The sequence below is a fragment of the Anopheles gambiae genome, chromosome 3 (genome assembly GCF_943734735.2).
Source record: "Anopheles gambiae chromosome 3, idAnoGambNW_F1_1, whole genome shotgun sequence".
NCBI classification, from domain to species: Eukaryota; Metazoa; Arthropoda; class Insecta; order Diptera; family Culicidae; genus Anopheles; species Anopheles gambiae.
Window position 1 is genome coordinate 95,552,652 of NC_064602.1, and position 21,061 is coordinate 95,573,712.

A 21,061-nucleotide genomic window follows, 5' to 3' on the forward strand; every position below is an offset into this window, starting at 1 on the left:
CGAGGCGAGAACTGCTGAAAGTGCCTAAACAGGATTAAATGAGAAATTGTCGTACTCATACACCCTCTTGCTATCGCATTATTTGTGATATTCGTAAAAAGGAAGTGTTTACACCGTCTCTTGGAAGCTTTTGCGTTTTGTGTAAAAGCAGCATAATATTGCAGCCGGAGAGATAGTTGGAAGAGAGCGGAAAGCGTTTTGATGAAGGAGCTTTTACACCCATTCCTCAAAGCAACTGAGTTCGGGGCTAAGAATATAAGCGATTGAGCATTTCCTAGAGTTATTTAAATCGGTCCATTTTCTACTTACTTACCTACGGTTTGTAAAGTGTTTGTAAAAGCTATAACATTTATAGTTACAGGATTTGATTTCATTTGATATTTATCAAATTCAACAAATACATGCGGCCCATGTGGCCCTATTGAAGCGAGGTGATGTGATATGGGTGCAGGATGATGTACGTACATGGTGTAACGGTGATGTCTACCCTTCAATTAATCACTATTTCTCAACTATATTATGGCTGAAAAACGCGATGTTTGACATACGCAAAAATTTGAGTTACGAATGCCTCCTGAAAGCATCATTCGCGTAACTCGGAGAAAGACTGTACTAATAAGATCCCATAACTGGCATGAAGACCTAACAATCATACAACTTTATCGATTGTACCACCCGAAACTAGGGAAGATAGTTGCAGTAAATCAAGGAACCAAAAGAACCTATATTGACGGCGGAACTCGGGCCAGGCCACACGAAGGAAAGGCCTTCAGAGTCCTAAGCTCCAACCGCAAGAGGGTTTATAGAAAAGGATGGAAAAGGAAATTGTGTATTAAACTTAGAAAGCTAGTGTTCACGGTCCGTGGGAGCCTATGCTATGCGAAAGTGGCGCAATTGATACAATTTCTTTTCGGATGAGGCAGAGTGACCCGGGTGAGACCTAAAGCAAATTCAAGGAAATGCCAAGACGTTCAAAAGTAAATCAAGACGTTTTCTGTTATGGTTCTGTATAAAATCCGAACTTCATTAAACAAAATCGGTTTTAATATACTAACATGTTTGATGGTGTTGAAATGTGTCCGAATTCCAGATCTAAGTGTACCAACCCTAAGATTTATTTTACTACCCTTCGCCTATTCGTCTTGCTTACGCTTATCGTTGAACACAAGTATCGGGACGTTTCCAGAAATGTATGTTTATTGTAGGCCAGCGATCTTGTTCTCATACGATAAGTTACAATTTAAATCTCTCTCCAAACTCAACCGTTGTAAACGCAATATTCATTAAATTTCAAATCGCATCAAACCTATTCGTTGCTCGTCGCAACAACTCATCTGATCACTCCGCTCATCATTACGAGAAAGTGTAATCCGGTTTGCTATATTTCCATTTCGCTGCAGTGGCATAAACCTCACTCCACTCATCATGCTCCTCCGTGTATTCATGCAAGTACCAAAAGAACTTCGTTACCTTTATCTCGTGTTCCTCCGTGAGTACATGCTTCACCTTGTCGAACAAAGCCTGCAGCCGTTCTTCTGCTCCACCTACCACGTGGCTAATCTGGCTGTTGACGATCGTGCGAGCCACACTAAAGTTTTGTTTAACTATTGCAACATCCAGCACATTGTACCCTGCCATGTCTCGTGCCGTCAAATAGTCAGGATCCGGTACTGCTTGTAACATGTACTTGAATATTATGTTCCGTGAATCAGTTTCAAAATGTAGCGAATGGGCATTGTTCGCTCTGGATGCGATGTAGTGGAACACGTTCCAGCCGTTTTTCGCATTTACCAGCGATACATCGACCCCTTTCTGAACGAGACAATGCAGCATAAAGAAGCATCCATGTTGGGCGATCGAGTGCAGCAAATTTCGACCCTCGCTATCCGTCTGGTACAGGTTGGTGGCGTGCTGCAAAAGATATTTAAACGTACCAATGGATTCTTTATGGCTGACACCTTTCGGCAGTAGGCGCATAATCTTCTCTATCAACTCATTTGTCACGACCGTTTCAGTCATCTGCAGCACGTAACCAGTTTTCTCAATGGAGCCCATATCTATCGTTCGTGCTAAAAGACATTCGACGATACATTCATCCTGAAAGGGTATTCCTTCCTGATAAATTGGCAGATCATTGTGTATGTCCCTAACAGAGCGAACACAGCAACGCATATTCTCAATCCTACGATTAAACTGTTCATCTCCGGGAGCATCCGGAAGCTCCTCGTGTAAAATGGCCGACTCATTAATGCATCGAATCTTGCGTTGCAAACACAGCTGTTTGAAAAGAACTTTAAAAGTTGACATTTTATACGATCCACATACGCTGACCAGAACGCTGGAAAATCCGGCAAAATTATCCACCCACGGGAGGGGAAAGTTATGTTGCTCGATGTAATAGAATACAAAGCGGGTATCCCTGCACAAGAACGCTTTTTGAAATAGCCCATTAATGTCTGTCGCCAACACACGGTACGGATCATCTGACTGTGCTACAAACTCCAGGAACATATCATACGCGCCGAGTTCCGTACAGTACTCTAGCACTGTCAAGGATTTAAGTTTCTCAAGGCGAGCGTTCAGGTTCAGTTGCCTGTCGCGTAAGATATGCTGCACTACGCGTGTATGTATCTGTCGCGTTAAGGCGCGCGTGGCGTCGTGTTTTTCTAGCAGATTCACGAGGGTATGGGAGCGCTTAAGTAGCAGGTCGATGTCGCTCGTCAGCAGCTGTTGCAGTAAAACATCTAAGTTGACATCGGGGCCGAGTGTTAACAGTTGTTCTATATACGTCGTATTATTACAGACAAAGGCGTAGTCCAAAACGCTCCACTGCAGCAGCTCATCCTTCAACGAGACGGTCTCGCGCACCAAAATGTTCCTTTTCATAAGCAATTCCACCAGCTCATTTGAATAGTATCTTGCCAGCAGATGAAACGGCGTACGCCCTACACCATCTCTCTTGTAGATTGCAGACGGATCCTGCGATATGATTTCTTCCACCGATGATGTTGAACGCTTTTTAATTACATTATGGACAGGGTAGTCGCTACACTGTCTGTCGACCATTGCTTCAAAAAATGTGTGAATCTCTTGATACGAATCGTCATTCCAAAATGTTACGGAGCGGAAAAAGCTCACGCTTCCCAGGACTCGCCTGTAGTGCTGCGACAACCAGTATGCTGCAAAGAACTCCGCAAACGATCGATGAACAAACGAGGGCATGCCGTCTTGAATTCTATCAATGAGACCCCCACTGTCCTCGCCTTGTGTTAGGTTATGCACGTATAGTGCTACTTTCTTGAGCTGCTGCTTGGTAAACAGCTCATTCCAGCACGACTTCGGAAACATGACGTACGCGCCTAGCAGTCCATGCTCTGCCTTTACATCCCGCGCAAGCAGCTGCTCGATCTCCTTGGCCCCAGCTGTAACGGAGGCAGAATCGGTTAGGCCTGCCTTCTCTACATTGTGTATGCGCAGCTTTAGGTCAACGTACGTTTCCACCATGTCTAGCAATGGTAGGCCTTTTTCGATGAAAATTTTACCACAAATTTGCTGCGCATCAAAGTCCACGTAGCGCTGGACTTTGGGCAAGAAAGTGACATACAGTATGTAAAACATTAGCGGCACATTTTGAATCGTGCCTTCTTGGAAATTCACTGTGGCGTACAAAATTCCCACCACAGGTATAAGCTCATCGAAACGGCAATCGCTGTATGCGGCTATCTTCGAGCGAAGAAATAGATGCAGCAAATAGATTTGATCTTCCTCTGTAAACGGTTTCAACTTACAGATGTTACAGTTGCTGAAGGCATTTTTAAACGCTTCTACAAATCCGTACGGACGGCTGGATATGTACAGGTTTCGTAAACCATCTAGCTGAGCGAAACGAGCGAAACACTTCATCACCACATCCTTGTAGTAAGGGGCGATCTCATCGAACCCATCGAGGATCAGTACGAGCTGGTTTTGATCAAACTTCTCTCGAAACAACCGTAGCTCGATCAGTTGCATCGCTGTAAGATCTTTTGTCTTTGTCTCGTCGAGCACTATTCGTCCATTTGACAGGCTGATCAGTTCCGCACATCGATCGGCCTCAGCTCTGTGGACATCCGTCTCTTCGATCGTACGCCTGCAGACGCTCGGAACAAACAGCGCCAGGTGAATGAAACGATACAGAAGCCTCACGATCTGTGTGTCATTCCAATGGTCTACTCCGCATTCTTCCAAACGTTCGAAATCTGTCGAATATTCCAATGCGATCAGTTTGATTACATACAGCGACCGATCGTACGTTGACAAGCGCCAGGCCAGCCAGGTGAAGTAGGTGGTCTTGCCCGCTCCAGCATCGTTTAGGAAAATATACACCTTTGTACCACTACCAACGTCATCCGCCATCCCTGGTGCAGTACATGCGACACTCCCCCTATCCCATGCCCTGCGCACTAGGGACAAAACAGTTGGTTTTATGGCTTCAAATATTCTTGCCAACTGGGAAAATGACACATCCTGGTAGTAATACCATTGTCGCATTTGTTGCATAATTATGTAGCTTCGTCGCACGAATACACGACCTTGTTCCTCTTCCGCAGTTTCATAAGGCACGTGGTACCGTTGTATGTACCAGTGATCAATTTTGGAGAAGTTTCTGCTGTTTGAATTTGTAGGGTCGATGCCATCGTCTTGATTACATAGCTTGGATACCGATAGCAAGTAATGCAAATCATCTGCTTCTTGTACAATTCCTGTCAGTGAGGTAACTGTTCCATACAGTTGAAGATTCTGATTCATCAGTTGCTGTTTGGCCGCATTCGTGAGATCATTTACCGTGATCCGGAGTTGTTCAGGCCTCTGCTGTATGATGATGATCTTTTTCTGAAGGATAACAGACATACATTGAATCTCGTCCAGCATATCATGATCGAGTTCACCTAAAATCGTTACCACCTTGATGACAAGATGATCTACATCCCGCAGGTAAGACAATACGTCATGCAGCATATTCAACATTTCCTTTTTCTCATGATATAAAGCACTGTCAATGAACAGTGTCTCATACTGATGTAATGATAGCGTCTGCTCTACAATAAGAGAGCTTACATCCATATTCAGAGAGCACTTGAACTCATACATTCCTCCAGCATTCTTGCTAGCAATAAAACTATTCAGCTCAGAGCGCCTTAAACGATCTGGATCTATTTTTATGTGAGGATGTTCCCTAATCCAGCCGGTAAAATATTCGTTGGATCTACTTTTCACAAGCGAAATGCTCGGCTTGAGCTCTATTTCCATAAACTTCTCCCTCACAAACTTCAAGTCGACCGGGACAGTTTTCGTACTCTTCATTGTCTCAAACAGTAATACCTGCAACTTGTCCAGCACCGTTCCGTGTTCGGCATTGCACCACTCCGGCAAAAGCGTCATAGCTTGTGTACGTAGCTTTTCTTCGTTCAAGGAGTTACATACGAGCACAAATTTTTCGTAAAACCTGTGCAATTTCACATTGAACTTTGCGCTCCATTCTGAATCACCTGCGCTAAGAGCACTGGCGAAAGAATTTCTATCAAGCCTGATTTTTAGTTGGCGTGTTACATCCTTCTTTTGCTTACTTTTCTCTATCATCATGTCGTATTCTCTTTTGAACGCAGTCAGAAGCTTTCCGGCTGGGGTGGATGGATCTGCAGGCTCGTCATCTTCCTTGATCGTGTATGAGATTTCAGATGATTCGACCTTTTCCTTTTCCAATGGCCTCAGACATTCGCTTATCAAGCTAGCGAAAGTGTTGAATAACGCGTCATTGAACTTGATCAGAACGTCTTTCATCATGTGCAGCGCGATAAGCTTTCCCAATTTAGCTAGACACGAGTCTCTCAGCGTATCAGCCAGATTTGGGAACGGTTTATCGCGATCAAACTGATAACACGTGGCTCCTATGTCGTCGCACAGCTGTAACAGAACGGCGTCCTCTTGCTGGTTTGTCGTAAAGAAGCTTTCGATGCTCTTATCAAGGGCAGCATTCGTACAGAGCACGTACCGAGCGTCCTCTGGAAGGTGTTGATCGACTTCGAGAAATGACATAAAATACATCGGAATGGAGTACGTTGCATTCGAATCCCAGGCAGCAAGTAATGCACTTTCCGGTATCATTGATCCTTTTGTTGGTTTCGCTGTTCCAAAATGCGCCGATTTAGCTTTTCTTTGTTTCGAAGACGTAGCTTCACGGCCAGTCATCTGCTTATGTTTCGCCTGTATGAACAAGGTCCCCGATGATAGTGAGGACGTTGAGTAGTGGAACATTATGTCGTCGAACTTTCCAGCCGCAGCAACTTCCAATGCAATTGTAAAATCAAACGCTCCGTTTTGTCGATGAAATTTAAATGCCCGAAGAATCATTATTACAGCCAGTTGCAGATGGTAAGAGTCACCATGTAGAGTGGATCGGCCTTTGTCTGTTTTATTTAACACGGCTCGAATAACATCGACATCAGATGAAACTGGTCGAACGTCCGTGTCTTTTGAGACGTTAGAACGATCGTCATCGTGCTTGGGTTTACCGTTCATTTTGGACCTTGATGAGAAACAAGATACATCCGGACTTGTCGACAGTCGGCGCTTTTGCTAGTAGACCAATGTAGCGGTTCTGCAATTGAAGATTAACCAGAATTTAGTCTTTTGCCAGAATTCAGATTTGTCTAGGACAGTAAATTTATATTCCAGGTTATAGGGATTCTCTCTGTTAAAAAGAGAACATCTGCAATGCACTCACGTAGATAATCTTACTGTGCAACCTGACATATTGAGACAATTTCACGCCGTTTCATTGAATATCATCGAATGTCATCGATTCTGGCTTCACGCTTCACAGCACAACGTCATTTGGTGGAATGTGTGGTTTCGGTTACATTCTAATACAATCCTATTGCTCTGTTCCGTATTATCACATTCAATTTTACCTAATTGGTCTACTCACCGAGATAGATTTTGATGCAAACACCTTAAAAACGCAGACAAAACTGTGTCGAATCTATTACTCTACCGTATGTCGTTACCGTATGCGCTCCATACGTTATCCATACCTTACATATCCGGATATCTTATCTTACTACATTATCAGGCAGCAATGATTTTCTGTGTAACCTTTTCTTCGAACAAATTTGATTCTCACAATTTTGTTTAGCTAATTCGCTGGAAAGATAAGGGCAAATCAGTTGCATTGTCATTGGCTTGACCCCAATTATTTTCTTCAGGCTTATGAATTTCTAGATTTCTCGTTGATCGGACAAGCGATTCAACTGTTGAGAGGTTCATTTTTGTCTTCCACATGTACCATTCGAGTCTTACATTTTTGTTAATTGTTTTATGAAAATATTGTCCAATCAATTCCACATCTAGCTTCTATCTGCCTGAATGCCTTAAGAGTGATTTATCCACACAAAAAATCACATAGGCCTGAAACCGATTACACGATCACTTTTTGCAATACAAATAACTCACACTTGCTGGCTTGGCCGGCATGATCGCCCTAGGTCGGTCGTTTGCTCTCACGTTCTCTTTCCAAAAGCTGGTTGTAAAAGAATTGCACTTGCTCAAAAGATTCTGTAAAAAATGACGGCGATTGAAGAACACTTTCCTCACCCACACATGGCTCGTTTTCGAACAACCAACAAGCTGCAAAATATTCAGCAAATAGTCGATATCTAAACAGAGGCACGCCATCCCGCACGCCTTCCACAATGTCCAGCAACTCTTGGCCTTCGGCTTCCTTTTCAATGAATTCCACAGCTTCAGCCTGTTCTTCAATAGACAGCAGTTGGTCTCTGCCGTTGCAATCTAGCATAGCGTACATGGCCAATAGCATGAGCTGCTCTTTGAGCAGTTTGAGCATCCTTGCCTTATTGCTTCGCGCCGCAACCGTTCTGGCAGCGGCATTAGTTGTCCCCATTTTGCTTGTGATGTAGTTGCTCAACTGTTTGTCGATAAAGCCTTCCACCAGATGCAGTGCGTCTAATTTCGTTTGCGCAAAAATACGTTTCGAGATCGATTTGGAATCGAAATTTACAAACTTCATTGTTAAAGGTAGTAGCATAACCAGCCCGGTGTGTAGCCAAAGGGGTACAGTTGCCAGATCGGCCAGAGCATCGTCAACAATCACATAAAGTACAGTGAGTAAGTGCACCCAATCATCCCAATCGCAACGAATGTAATCACTGTAATTAGAGAGGAGAAATTTGTGAAGAGATAATATCTTGTCATGCTTGGAATATTTCGTCAACTGGAACAAACTGAAGTCACTAAATGTTTGCTGAAATGCTTCTTCAAATCCATACCGACGGCTGGATATGTACAGGTTTCGTAAACCATCTAGCTGAGCGAAACGAGCGAAACACTTCATCACCACATCCTTGTAGTAAGGTGCGATCTCATCAAACCCATCGAGGATCAGTACAAGCTGCTTCTGATTAAACTTTTCCCGAAACAACCGTAGCTCGATCAGTTGCATCGCTGTCAGATCTTTTGTCTTTGTCTCGTCGAGTACTATTCGTCCATTGGACAGGCTGATCAGTTCAGCACATCGATCGGCCTCAGCTCTGTGGACATCCGTCTCTTCGATCGTACGCCTGCACACGCTCGGAACAAACAGCGCCAGGTGAATGAAACGATACAGAAGCCTCACGATCTGTGTGTCGTTCCAATGGTCTACTTCGCATTCTTCCAAACGTTCGAAATCGGTCGAATATTCCAATGCGATCAGCTTGATTACATACAGCGACCGATCGTACGTTGACAAGCGCCAGGCCAGCCAGGTGAAGTAGGTGGTCTTGCCCGCTCCAGCATCGTTTAGGAAAATGTACACTTTCCCATCATTTTCGCCATCCCGGCAACCAGGAGGATCTTGTGTTTCTTCGCTCAACGCTAGAGTCTTCTTTACATCTGACATAGTGTCCTTATCATTATGAAGAACATATTTAGCCAGGTCTGCAAAAGGAACTTCTGCTTGCTGCTCAAACGGATTTGCACTATACGTTACGTTGTCATTTCGTATGATGTTCTCCTTCTCTGGCGGGGTTCCCAATGATACGAATTGGCGGTGAATGTACCAGGGTTTAATTTGCTCATAATTGTGTTCGATTGAATCGTATCTAGCCATCTTTTCAGGCTGGCGGAAAAGCTCTAACATGTTCAACAAAAAGCTCAAATCATCTTCTTCGTTTATAATACTGGCTAGCGGGATAACTGTTTCAAAGATGACGTGATACGCATATTGTCGGTACAACTGTTTCTTTGCTTCGCCTGTAAGATCATGTATAGTAAACCTTTCTACTTTCAGATCGTTGTAGTCGGACAGTTTCTTATTGTTCTTAGAGAGATTTTCATGTACTATGTTTGAAATTTTCGAACTGTATGATAAAACTGTTCCTAAGTTTATTTGATTCTCATGTTCAAAGTTTTCAGCGATTCCCGTCTCCATTACAATCACTACTTTCTGATGGTAACGTTCAGATAGATTCTTGATTTCGCATAGATTTTCTTGCTCAAATCTCCCTCGAATTGTTATCACCTTTATAGTTGGATGATCTACATCCCGCAGGTAAGACAATACGTCATGCAGCATATTCAACATTTCCTTTTTCTCAAGGTATAAAGCACTGTCAATGAACAGTGTCTCATACTGATGTAATGATAGCGTCTGCTCTACAATAAGAGAGCTCACATCCATACTCAGAGAGCACTTGAACTCATACATTCCTGCAGCATTCTTGCTAGCAATAAAACTATTCAGCTCAGAGCGCCTTAAACGATCTGGATCTATTTTTATGTGAGGATGTTCCCTAACCCAACAGGTCAAATATTCGTTGGATCTACTTTTCACAAGCGAAATGCTCGGCTTGAGCTCTATTTCCATAAACTTCTCCCTCACAAACTTCAAGTCGACCGGGACGGGTTTCGTACTCTTCATTGCCTCAAACAGTAATACCTGCAGCTTGTCCAGCACCGTGCCATGTTCGGCATTGCACCACTCCGGCAAAAGCGTCATAGCTTGTGTACGTAGCTTTTCTTCGTTCAAGGAGTTACATACGAGCACAAATTTTTCGTAAAACCTGTGCAATTTCACATTGAACTTTGCGCTCCATTCTGAATCACCTGCGCTAAGAGCATTGGCGAAAGAGTTTCTATCAACCCTGATTTTTAATTGGCGTGTTACATCCTTCTTTTGCTTACTTTTCTCTATCATCATGTCGTATTCTCTTTTGAACGCAGTCAGAAGCTTTCCGGCTGGGGTGGATGGATCTGCAGGCTCGTCATCTTCCTTGATCGTGTATGAGATTTCAGATGATTCGACCTTTTCCTTTTCCAATGGCCTCAGACATTCGCTTATCAAGCTAGCGAAAGTGTTGAATAACGCGTCATTGAACTTGATCAGAACGTCTTTCATCATGTGCAGCGCGATAAGCTTTCCCAATTTAGCTAGACACGAGTCTCTCAGCGTATCAGCCAGATTTGGGAACGGTATATCGCGATCAAACTGATAACACGTGGCTCCTATGTCGTCGCACAGCTGTAACAGAACGGCGTCCTCTTGCTGGTTTGTCGTAAAGAAGCTTTCGATGCTCTTATCAAGGGCAGCATTCGTACAGAGCACGTACCGAGCGTCCTCTGGAAGGTGTTGATCGACTTCGAGAAATGACATAAAATACATCGGAATCGAAAATGATGCGTTGGAGTCCCACGTTTCAAATAAAACATCCTCTGTTAGTGCCATATTCTTGCTTTGCGTTGCTTCCCGATGCTTCATTGTGGTTTTTTGAGACGGACTGTCCTCACTATCTGCAATTTGTCTATGTTTCGCCTGTATGAACAAGGTCTCGGAGGCCTGTCGGACCGACGACCGATAATGGTACATAATGTCGTCAAATTTTCCGGCGGCAGGAACTTCCATTGCCATCGTAAAACTGAACCCGCTGTCCTGCCGGTGCATTTTAAAGGCCCTGAGGATGATAACCATTCCGAGTCGAAGATGGTACGAGCTGCCATGTAGAGTGGATCGTCCTTTGTCTGTGTTCAGGACAAACTGAACAGCAGCGAACGATGGAGTGGGGCCCCCCGGTGGAAGACCACCGTCATTGTTAGTGTAAACTCGTTCCATACTTCTGACGTTACTCAAGTAGAGCGTGTATAATATCACTCATCTGTTTCAGCCTTGATTCCTAAGAGAACGTTAAAACGGTGTTAGCGTTGGTACAACTCCTTTCCAGCGCCCCAGTTCATGTGAAAGCTATTGTAAAATGAATGCTCTTCGGAATTGTTCAGAAAAACTTACCGAAACCAGAGTCCTGCAAACGATCGCCGTACCACAGCACATCATACACGTCTTGCACTTCAGGCAAACTGAGTTAAACGCCGTTTTTAACTCCTCACACACCGCACGATTGAGGAACACTGATTATTAGCACACTTGTCACATATTTTATGCCGCATGTTCAATTCACTTTATCTTGGAAATGTAATCTGCTCTGATACGAGTGAGCTTCCAGCCTGCTACGCTTGATATAAAACGTAATTGAACGTGTAGAAAGTGCGTTGAAATGCCACTAGAGGGCGTAATGGTGGATACTAGAACTATGTCTTCGCCATCTAGTGATCATCGCTACACTATCTGTACTGGGAAAAATGGTACGACCTTTGTATAAATTTAAACATCCGGCGAACTTACTGTTTTATTTAACTGCGTTCCTTCGTTCATTCAATTCTTCAAATATATTCGAATTCTCTTCCTATAGCCGGCTGCCATATCATTTAGGGTGTGATGATTGAATTGTGTAAAAAGGTACAAACGTAAACTGCTATCTAAGAATATAAGACATTAAGCGTTGCCTAGAGTTTAAATCTGTCCTTTTCTACCTACGCTTGCAAAATGTTTGTAAAAGCTACAAAATTCGTATCGTAGTTACAGGATGGAGTACTTATTCTAAGTGATTTTATCGGAATAGTGCTGTAATTGATTTTCCTACATACCTGGCGTAATGGTGATCCCTTCACCTTTTGCTTACCTTTTCCTTTTTTTTAAGATTTGAACTAAATAAATAGTACACTTATATAACATACAAATTGTTTATTTTAAAATAATCATTTAATACATCGTAAAAATAATATAACTACAACTAACAACTTTTAGTTGCGATGCCACAATGACTTGTAGTCTAAGTAGTAATTTCAAATAGCAATCCTATACCTCACCTTATAAGATTATGCAACTTCAAACAACCGGTACCCTGCGAAGAAGGCTGTCATAGATGTTATGCCAATTTCCATCCTCCGATAGTCCATTCCAGCTACTATTATACCATACAAATAACAAAAACTTAAGTACAATTTCCGTTTCATGTTGTCGCAGCATTCGTTTAATCAAACTCAAAAGCGCACTCCGTTTTCGTGACTTCGAAAGGGCCTGGCAATGTGTTTGAAATAGCAACTGTGCAACAATCCACTGCGATCTATTGATTGCAAAGTTAAACAAATCCTCGCCTGCAGTTTTCCAGTCGCTATTGGCATGATACGGTAGAAGGCGTACCAATGTCTTAGGCACACGTAAGCCGACTTCATCCAAACAGGACACGAGATAGTGAAAACCATTCCAGCCGTTCTGAGGATTAGCCTCGTTCGGATCGAACCCTTGCTCCATCAGACAGGGCAACATGTAGCAGCAACCGTTTTGAGCGATCATGTGAAACAAATTGCGACCCTCTACATCAACACTACGAAGATCGATTGTTTTGTGGAGCAAATACCTGAACGCTGGTATGGATTTTTTGTGACACAAAGGTTGTGACTTGGGAAATAATCGCATAATCGTCACAATCAGCCTGTTTGTTACGATCGTTTTCGTCTTTTGCAATATGTAACTAACAATCGATACGTTTCCTACATGTACTGCTGTAGTTACCAAAACTTCTATTAAGTAGTCTTCCACGTTTTCGTCCGAAAATGAATATTCCGGTACTGTGAGCTTAACGTTTCCGGAATCATATACACAGCATTCATTTTTTAAACCAATTTCTACTTCGAATGGTTCAAAGATCTTTTTGTCAATATCATCGATGAGGTCGTTTTCAGCCGTACAGATTATTTCTCGTTGCAGACACAGCTGCCGGAAAAGAATTTTAAACAGCTCCACATCGCCGTTTTGTATTGCCTTTTTGACACCGTCGATTAAGCCACGCATATCGTTTATCAATGGCAAGGGAAGCTTGCACTGTTCAATAAGATATTTAATAAACGTGTGAGCCGTTTGCTCGAAAGCTATCTGGAATAAACGATCGCCCAGACCAGCGGCCATGTTCTGCATCAGAGGTGCACCCACCTGTGTGACAAGCTGATGGAAAAAACGATCGAAGTTAAACTTGGCGCAAAATTCTAAAACCGACAACGAGTTTAATTTCGTACGCGCAGTGTAAATATCTAGCATTCGTTCGTTTAGCAGACGTTCTACGACACGACTGAGTATTTCATCGGCGATTTCGACTTTTGAACAACCCTGCAAAGACCAGGCGTAAGTGATGCCCTGCATAATCAAAGTATCTGTATCATCATTGGAAAACAGCTGATCCAATAAAATCTCCACATTCAGCTGTACGCTACACTTAAGAAGGTTGCCTATTGCAATATTATTGTTGCAGACAAATGCATAATCCAAGGCATTCCAACAGAACAGTTCATCTCTCTGATTGATTATTTCACATGGAATTATCTTTAGAAAGTGGTCATTAAAGATTATCGCATTACTGGCTTCTACGTGTAATGCCAATCGGCCAACACTATCCTTCACAATCAAGGAGGAAAGCTTTCTCTTCACAATGTTTTGACTCAAATCATAGGACCCATCCACCACAGCACGGTGTAGATCACATCCTTCGCTTTTCTGCAGTATCATTCGATTGAAAAACTCTCGCACTTGCTTCATTGGCTGTGCCCAGATGGTTTGAGACTTGAACACACTTTCCTGCTTGAACCGGGCCATGTTTTGGTACAGCCAGCACGCTACAAAATATTCTGCAAACATGCGATGCACAAACTGAGGTATACCGTCTCTTACTCCTGAAATGATGCCCGTTTTCTCTTCGCCCTGCATCGCTTCCTCTAGCAACTCGATGGCTTGGGCTTGTTCGCGACCGGACAGCAGCTTTGCCCTATCTTCACTATTGAACAGAGCGTACATGGCTAGCAATGCGTGACGTTGTTTAATGCGTTTGTTCTCTTGCTCTTCCTTTTTCTTAGCAACAGCTGTCTTGGCAGATGAGTTGGTCATTCCGGACTTGTCGGTGTTAAAAATTTCCAACTTCCTAGCAACGAATTGCTCCATCAGCTGTAACTTGTCCAATTTGGCAATCCCCAAAAGACGGTTTGATGCTCTGCAGGACTTGAAATTCACGTGTTCCCGTATCGTAGGCCGTAAAGTAAGAAGTACCATGTCTAACAAGAGTGGAACGGAAACAGAATCTTTCAAACCATCTGTTATAATAACATACAGTATAGTGAGGAAATTCACTCGTTGATCCTTTTTACAGTCCCTGTAATCTTCTATGTGCAGCGAAAGATACTTGTGCAGAACATGTATAACATTTTTCCGAGATAACATCTTCAGACGATTCATTTTACAATTCTGAAAGGCATTCTTAAGATCGTTTTCGAAATCATACGGCCGGCTCGAAAGATACACGCTACGGATTCTCTCGAAACGCGCAAACCAAGCGAAACATTTCATCACCACATCCTTGTAGTAAGGGGCGATCTCATCGAACCCATCGAGGATCAGTGCGAGCTGCTTCTGATTAAACTTCTCCCGAAACAACCGTAGCTCGATCAGTTGCATCGCTGTCAGATCTTTTGTCTTTGTCTCGTCGAGTACTATTCGTCCATTTGACAGGCTGATCAGTTCCGCACATCGAACGGCCTCAGCTCTGTGGACATCCGTCTCTTCGATCGTACGCCTGCAGACGCTCGGAACAAACAGCGCCAGGTGAATGAAACGATACAGAAGCCTCACGATCTGTGTGTCGTTCCAATGGTCTACTCCGCATTCTTCCAAACGTTCGAAATCTGTCGAATATTCCAATGCCATCAGCTTGATTACATACAGCGACCGATCGTACGTTGACAAGCGCCAGGCCAGCCAGGTGAAGTAGGTGGTCTTGCCCTCCCCAGCTTCGTTTAGGAAAATGTACACTTTCCCATCATTTTCGTCATCCCGGCAACCAAGAGGATCTTGTGTTTCTTCGCTCAACGCTAGAGTCTTCTTTACATCTGACATAGTGTCCTTATCATAATCATGAAGATAATGAACCATTTCTGCAAAATGAACTTCTGCTTGCTGCCCAAACGAATTTGCACTATACGTTACGTTGCCATTTCGTGTGATGTTCTCCTTCTCTGGCGGAGAATCCAATGGTACGAATTGGCGGTGAATGTACCAGGGTTTAATCTGTTCATAATTGTGTTCGATCGAATCGTACCTAGCCATCTTCTCAGGCTGATTCAATATCTCTAACACGTTCAACAAAAAGCTCAAATCATCTTTTTCGTGTATAATGCTGGTCAGCGGTGTGACTGTACCAAAGATGATTTGATTTTCATGATCATGGAACAGCTGTTCCTTTGCTTCGCCTATGAGCTCATCCATCGAAAAATGTTCAACGCTATCTAGAATCTGTTCTACAATCACTACTTTTTGATGATAGCGTTCACACAGTTTCTTGATTTCGCATAGATTTTCTGCCTCCAGTTTTCCCCAAAACGTTATCAACTTGATGGTGGGATGATTGACATCCTTCAGATAAGACATCAGATCGTCCAGAATATTCAACAGTTCCTTTTTATCCTGGTGCATGGCACTATCAATGAACAGTGTTTCATACCGATGTAATAATAACGTCTGCCCTACAATCAGCGAGCTCACATCCAAATTGAGCGAGCATTTAAACTCATAAATACCACCAGAATTCTCGCTAGCAATGAAACTGTTCAGCTTCGAGCGTTTTAATCGTTCCGGGTCTATTTGAATGAAAGGATATTTCTGCTGCATCGAGTCTAAATACTCTTTTGATCTACATTTTAAAAGCGTAAAATTTACGTTGGGATCAACTTCTCGGAACTTTTCTTGCAGAAATGTCAAACTAATCGGATCCGGTGTCGCACTCTTCATTGCATTGAACAGCAACGTATGCAGCTTATCTAAAACCAGCTCCGCACTGCACCACTTTGGTAGCAGGTCTTTTGCTTTGCTCATCAGTTCCTCTTCGTGTGGCGTTTGGCAAACGAGCATGAACGATTGGTAAAACTTTGAAATTAACTGTTCTAAACTTTCTTCCTTAGAAAGCGCTGCAGTCAATGAGCTTTGATCGAACCTTATTATAGCTGTTTTCAAAATTTCTCTTATTTTTAATTTGCCATCCTTCATTAACCTTTGGCACTCCTTCGCAAACTCTGTACGAAATATTCCTATGTGTGTGTTTGGTGCCGCATTGAAGTAGACTTCGTTAAACTTGAATCCAGTTGCGTTTGCATCACAACGATCCACACATTTGTTAATGAACCCAGCGAAGGTATAGTACAGTGAATCTTTGCATATAATCTCTTTTCTATGAAACACATCGTTTGCCATCAACTTTCCAAGCTTGGCTAGAGCGCTGTTGATCAGTTGATCCTCTAATGTTTTGTTTTCATGCTCTGGATTAATCTGGTAGCAGGTTGCCCCAACATCATAGCAGAACTGCAGCATATCTTCATCCGACTGTTGTTCCCTCTCGATAAACTGTCCTTTTAAGCTTTTATGCAGCACGTAATTGGTGCATAATACATACGATCGCGTTGTTGTACTCAGGTTCTGATCCACCTCCAGAAACGAGATGAAGTATTTCGCAATCGAGAACGGTGGCTTGGGCTTACTGTCCCATCGAGCGTGCAGCAAATCTTCCGTAAGCACCCCTTGTTTACCGTCATCGTCATTGCTTTGCTTATGCTTTGCCTGTATGCTGACAGTGCCAGAGGGAAGCCGGTCTGATGAGTAATGGTACATGATGTCATCGAAATCTTTCCCGGCAGGATCCTCCATGACGATCACGAACATAAATGTCCTGTCCAGTTGATGCATCCGGAACGCACGCAATGTCACCAACAACCCCATTCCCAGCTGGTAGGAATCGCCGTGACGGGAAGATCTTCCTTTACCGCTACTTACTTGCGCTAACAAGTCTGCCTCTTTTAACAGCTCCCTTCGCGGTGCATTGGGAAGAGCTTCTTCACTCATTTTGCTCTAAAATGAAAAATAAAAATATGGCTTCAACTTTTTTGGAAATGAGTTTGGAATGCAATACCCCAGCACACATAAGATTTAGGCAGTGAAACACAAATACAGAGATGACTCACCTCAATGTGGTTTCCTCTGCAAACGTTTTCAATTCTGCTTTAGCTAAGAAGTTTCTTTCCTCAGATGATTCCGTTGTTTGTAGCTTTGCTCCCTTAACTTCTGCAGAAGATTAGCGTTTATATAAAATAACTAATATTTTACACTTTCACCACGGCATTCTACCGGTCGAATGCGTTGTTTATTAATATAAGTGACAGTTTGATGATGACGATGATCAGCTGATCGATGCACTATGGTATATTTAGGTGGACATAAGCTTTGTAAATTACATTATATATTACCCATATTCCAGACAACCGGCTCCGAGGGTTGAGTGGAAAGCCGTTTTAACTACTCTTGCACCACACGAATGAGGAATACTGATTGTAAGCGCACTTGTCCCCTATTTTAAGCCGCGGATTTCGTTCACTTTATCTTGGAAATATTATCTGCTCTGATACGGGTGAGCTTCCAGCCTGCTACGCTTGACTACGTATTTTGACGCGATGGCAGTGCGTTGAAATGAAACGCTAGAGGACGTAACGTCCGAAGCAGGGACAATCATGTCTTCGGCATCTAGTGATCATCGCCACACTATCCGTATTGGAAAAGAATGTACAGCCCTTTGTTTAAACTTTCGGCGAACTTATTGTTTTATTTAACTGCGTTCCTTCGTTCATTCAATTCTTCAAATATATTCGAATTATCCTCCTAAAACCGGCTGCCGTATTAATTAGGGTGTGATGGTCGAATTGTGTAAAAAGGTACAAACGTAAACTGCTATCAAAAAGGTAAAACCATGCGCTGCCATCTACTTTTCCAGCAAAAACATCCGGTACAGATCCTCGTGGCTCTTTGAGGCAAACTTCGGCACAAACTTCACCTTGACGATTTCCGTGAAGCCTTCCGCAACGGTCGGCTCTTGAAATTTGGATCTAAAAAGGGAGAAAGAAACCAAAGGGTGAGTAAATATCTCCCCATACATCCGCTCCGGCCTCAAATCCAAGCCTTACTTGTACGAATTAAAAACCAGCTCCGAGATGGTGGAGTGCGACCGGTCCGTCATCTCCCGGAACTCGTTGTTGTGGCGTGCGTGCTTGTAGCCGACATCCATCAGGAAGCAGCGCACCGGGACCTTGGCACGGTTCGCCACCAGCACGTACCGCTTGCGGCTTTCCACGTCCGGGCTGAGGTTGTCCACCGCCACACTTTTGCCCTGCCGCAGCGACAGCTCCATCTGCACCACGCACTTCTGCCACGAGCCAAGCGTATCCCGGTTCACAATGTCGTATCCCTTCGGCGCGAGATGCTCCCTGACGAAGTGGCTCTTGCCCGAGCCCGGAAATCCCACCATCACGATCACCTCCTGCACCGACCCGGTCAACGATGCACCGGCCGGCACTAGGAGCGGCTCGTTCACCGCCAGCCGGCACGCCTCGCGCGGATCAAACTCCGGCTTGGTCCACGGCATCTCGGGCAGGTTCTGGAAGTGTTCCTCGGGCGTCAGAAAGCGAATGCCCACGTTCAGTGCGAGCAGCCGGTCGGCCGACGAGTGGTCTTTCTTGCGCTTGACGGGCTTCTTCAGCTCGGGCCGACCGGCGGCATCGCCGACGTAGAAGCTGCGGGCTCGATCGATCTGCACACCGTCGTCCTTCTGCTGCCTGTCGCACAGCGTTTGCCACATGCCCGTCCGGGGCTTCCGGTACTTGCCCGAGCCGGTCGAAATGAACACCTGCATCGGGACGCCCAGCTTCCGCACCAGCGATTCGATCTTCTGCCGAAAGTCCTCGATGCGCACCTTGCCCTTCCCGATGCCGGCCTGGTTGGTGAAGATGACCAGCTTGTAGCCGTTGCGGTGCAGCGACTTCAGCTTGGCCGGCACCTCCGCGAACGCGATCTGCCAGTCGTCGATCGATTTCGGGAACACGTTGCCGGATTTGGTTTTTATCAGCGTGCCGTCCATATCGTAGGCGGCCACCTTTTCCGACGCCATCACGCCGGCACTGGTGAAGATGTGTAGCAGCTTATCGTCTGACGCTTCCCACCTTCCTTCGGTCGTGGGTGCTAACGAGAGCTTTCGCTTTTCCACCGGAACCGGACTGGCTGCTTGTTTGGATCGTTTCGGGGAGCTTTCCTCGCGCGAACGCTTTTCGCTGCCCGAGTTGCTGGCATTGGACCGGCTCGGGCTGCTTCTCTTTCCGGAACTGGATCGTTTCGATGTCTTTTCCACCTTTGGCACGAACTCCGTTTCCTCCTTCGGCGAGCTTTCTTCGCGCGAACGCTTTCCATTGCTGGTGCTGCTGGCATTGGTCCGGCTCGAACCGCTTCTGTTTCCCGAACTGGATGCACTGCTGCTTTTTTTGCTTGTCTGGGGACCTTTTTCTTCCTCGCTGGTGCTGGGCTCGTATATGAAGTCAAACACGTACTTGTACATGCCGGGCACCAGTTCCAGTATGTCCCCGTGTACCGCCTCGTAGCCGATGTTCCGCTTCAGCTCCTTGCCATTCAGCACGGACGGGTTCAAGCCAAGCGATTTTACCAACACGTATCCTTGTTCCAGATTCGCTTTCAGGCAAACTGTGAGAATTAGTAGAGAAGGTTTATAATACCGCACACACCATGGACCGTGTCCGGCGCTTCCATCTCTAGCCTACCTTGCTTTCGCGAACAAAGCTCATCCTGTATTTGTGTTTCGGGGCTGCGGCCCACCATCGTTTGCTCCGTGTTGATACGTATCGGTAGATATTCGGGCGACAGGGGCTTTATCACACATTCTTTAAGGATTTTGGACATGTTTTTACAGGAACGATTCACAGGACAACCGGCCAACAAGCGGCACAAAACCACTGGACATGTAAACAAACGCATTAGCACTCAGAGTGACCAGAAATACCGATCTGTATTCCTACCGATTTTTCATATGCCTACCGATTCACAGATAAGCCTCCTAAAACTACCGATTTTTCATTTAACTGTTATGGAGGCGTTTAGGGCGAAATGCGATAAGTGAGCCAACCTGCGCAAACAGTCCGGCTCCGACTGGCTGGTCACTCAGCGAGCCGAGAGGCCACTCAGCACGATCGAAAGGACGATCGTGCCCTCTTGGATTAAGGCGGCCGAGCGGGACGGTCACACACAAAAAGGGCTTAGGATTAATAAATTATATATTACTGTTTTGTTTTTAATAAGTACAACGTCGTTTTAGCAAAGCCCCACAAATATCACAAAATTAACCTACCGAAAATCACAGATATTTGATTTTTCAGTCGTTTAAGCTTAACCTGTGGCGCTTGGGATGCTGTTTCAAGGGTCGCTATCCTCATTTGTTACTTATCGCGCTGATGCACGTTTGTTTGCCTGGCACTCGAAAAATGTTACATGCGTTTTGAATTCAATTTAATTTTTTATGAATTTACATTTTAATTCATAGCTTCACACAATCTTGCTTCAAACCACGCACATTATGTATAACAGTCGCACACTTTTTCATTCTCTTAGCTAGTAGGGTAAAAAGAAATTAATCGTTACAATAATTGATTAAAATTAAATGGTTGCGTTCTCAACAGTGCTCCTGCCGAAATCAGCCAATATATTCTGGCCACACTGGTCCGCAGGTCAGGCGAGCTTTTTGGCGGCCACCGTCGCAAAACCGTCGCAAAACGT

General features: G+C 44.3%; 2 protein-coding genes across 7 annotated transcripts; both read right to left on the reverse strand.

Annotated features, from left to right (window-relative positions):
* Positions 1 to 990: 990 nt before the first annotated feature.
* Positions 991 to 17,885, reverse strand: LOC4577583 (uncharacterized). Of its 6 annotated transcripts, none has more exons than XM_061657371.1 (4): positions 17,419 to 17,885; positions 11,318 to 17,305; positions 6,764 to 11,204; positions 991 to 6,637 (listed from the first exon to the last, which is right to left on the reverse strand). In XM_061657371.1, exon 3 carries the CDS (start codon positions 11,141 to 11,143, stop codon positions 7,520 to 7,522), a length of 3,624 nt encoding a protein of 1,207 aa, XP_061513355.1. In that variant the 5' UTR covers positions 11,144 to 11,204; positions 11,318 to 17,305; positions 17,419 to 17,885; the 3' UTR covers positions 991 to 6,637; positions 6,764 to 7,519. The 6 variants fall into 6 exon arrangements, with proteins under 6 accessions (XP_061513355.1, XP_061513353.1, XP_061513354.1 ...); XM_061657369.1 differs by lacking the exon at positions 6,764 to 11,204 and having other exon boundaries at positions 1,203 to 6,637; positions 17,419 to 17,518; positions 17,701 to 17,885; XM_061657370.1 differs by lacking the exon at positions 6,764 to 11,204 and having other exon boundaries at positions 1,203 to 6,637; positions 17,419 to 17,518; positions 17,689 to 17,885.
* A 137-nt stretch (positions 17,886 to 18,022) lies between these two features.
* LOC1280513 (uncharacterized protein F21D5.5) lies at positions 18,023 to 20,299 on the reverse strand. The gene is made up of 3 exons (XM_320361.5): positions 20,053 to 20,299; positions 18,412 to 19,975; positions 18,023 to 18,333 (listed from the first exon to the last, which is right to left on the reverse strand). Exons 1-3 carry the CDS (start codon positions 20,264 to 20,266, stop codon positions 18,210 to 18,212), a joined length of 1,902 nt encoding a protein of 633 aa, XP_320361.5. The 5' UTR covers positions 20,267 to 20,299; the 3' UTR covers positions 18,023 to 18,209.
* Positions 20,300 to 21,061: the final 762 nt, after the last annotated feature.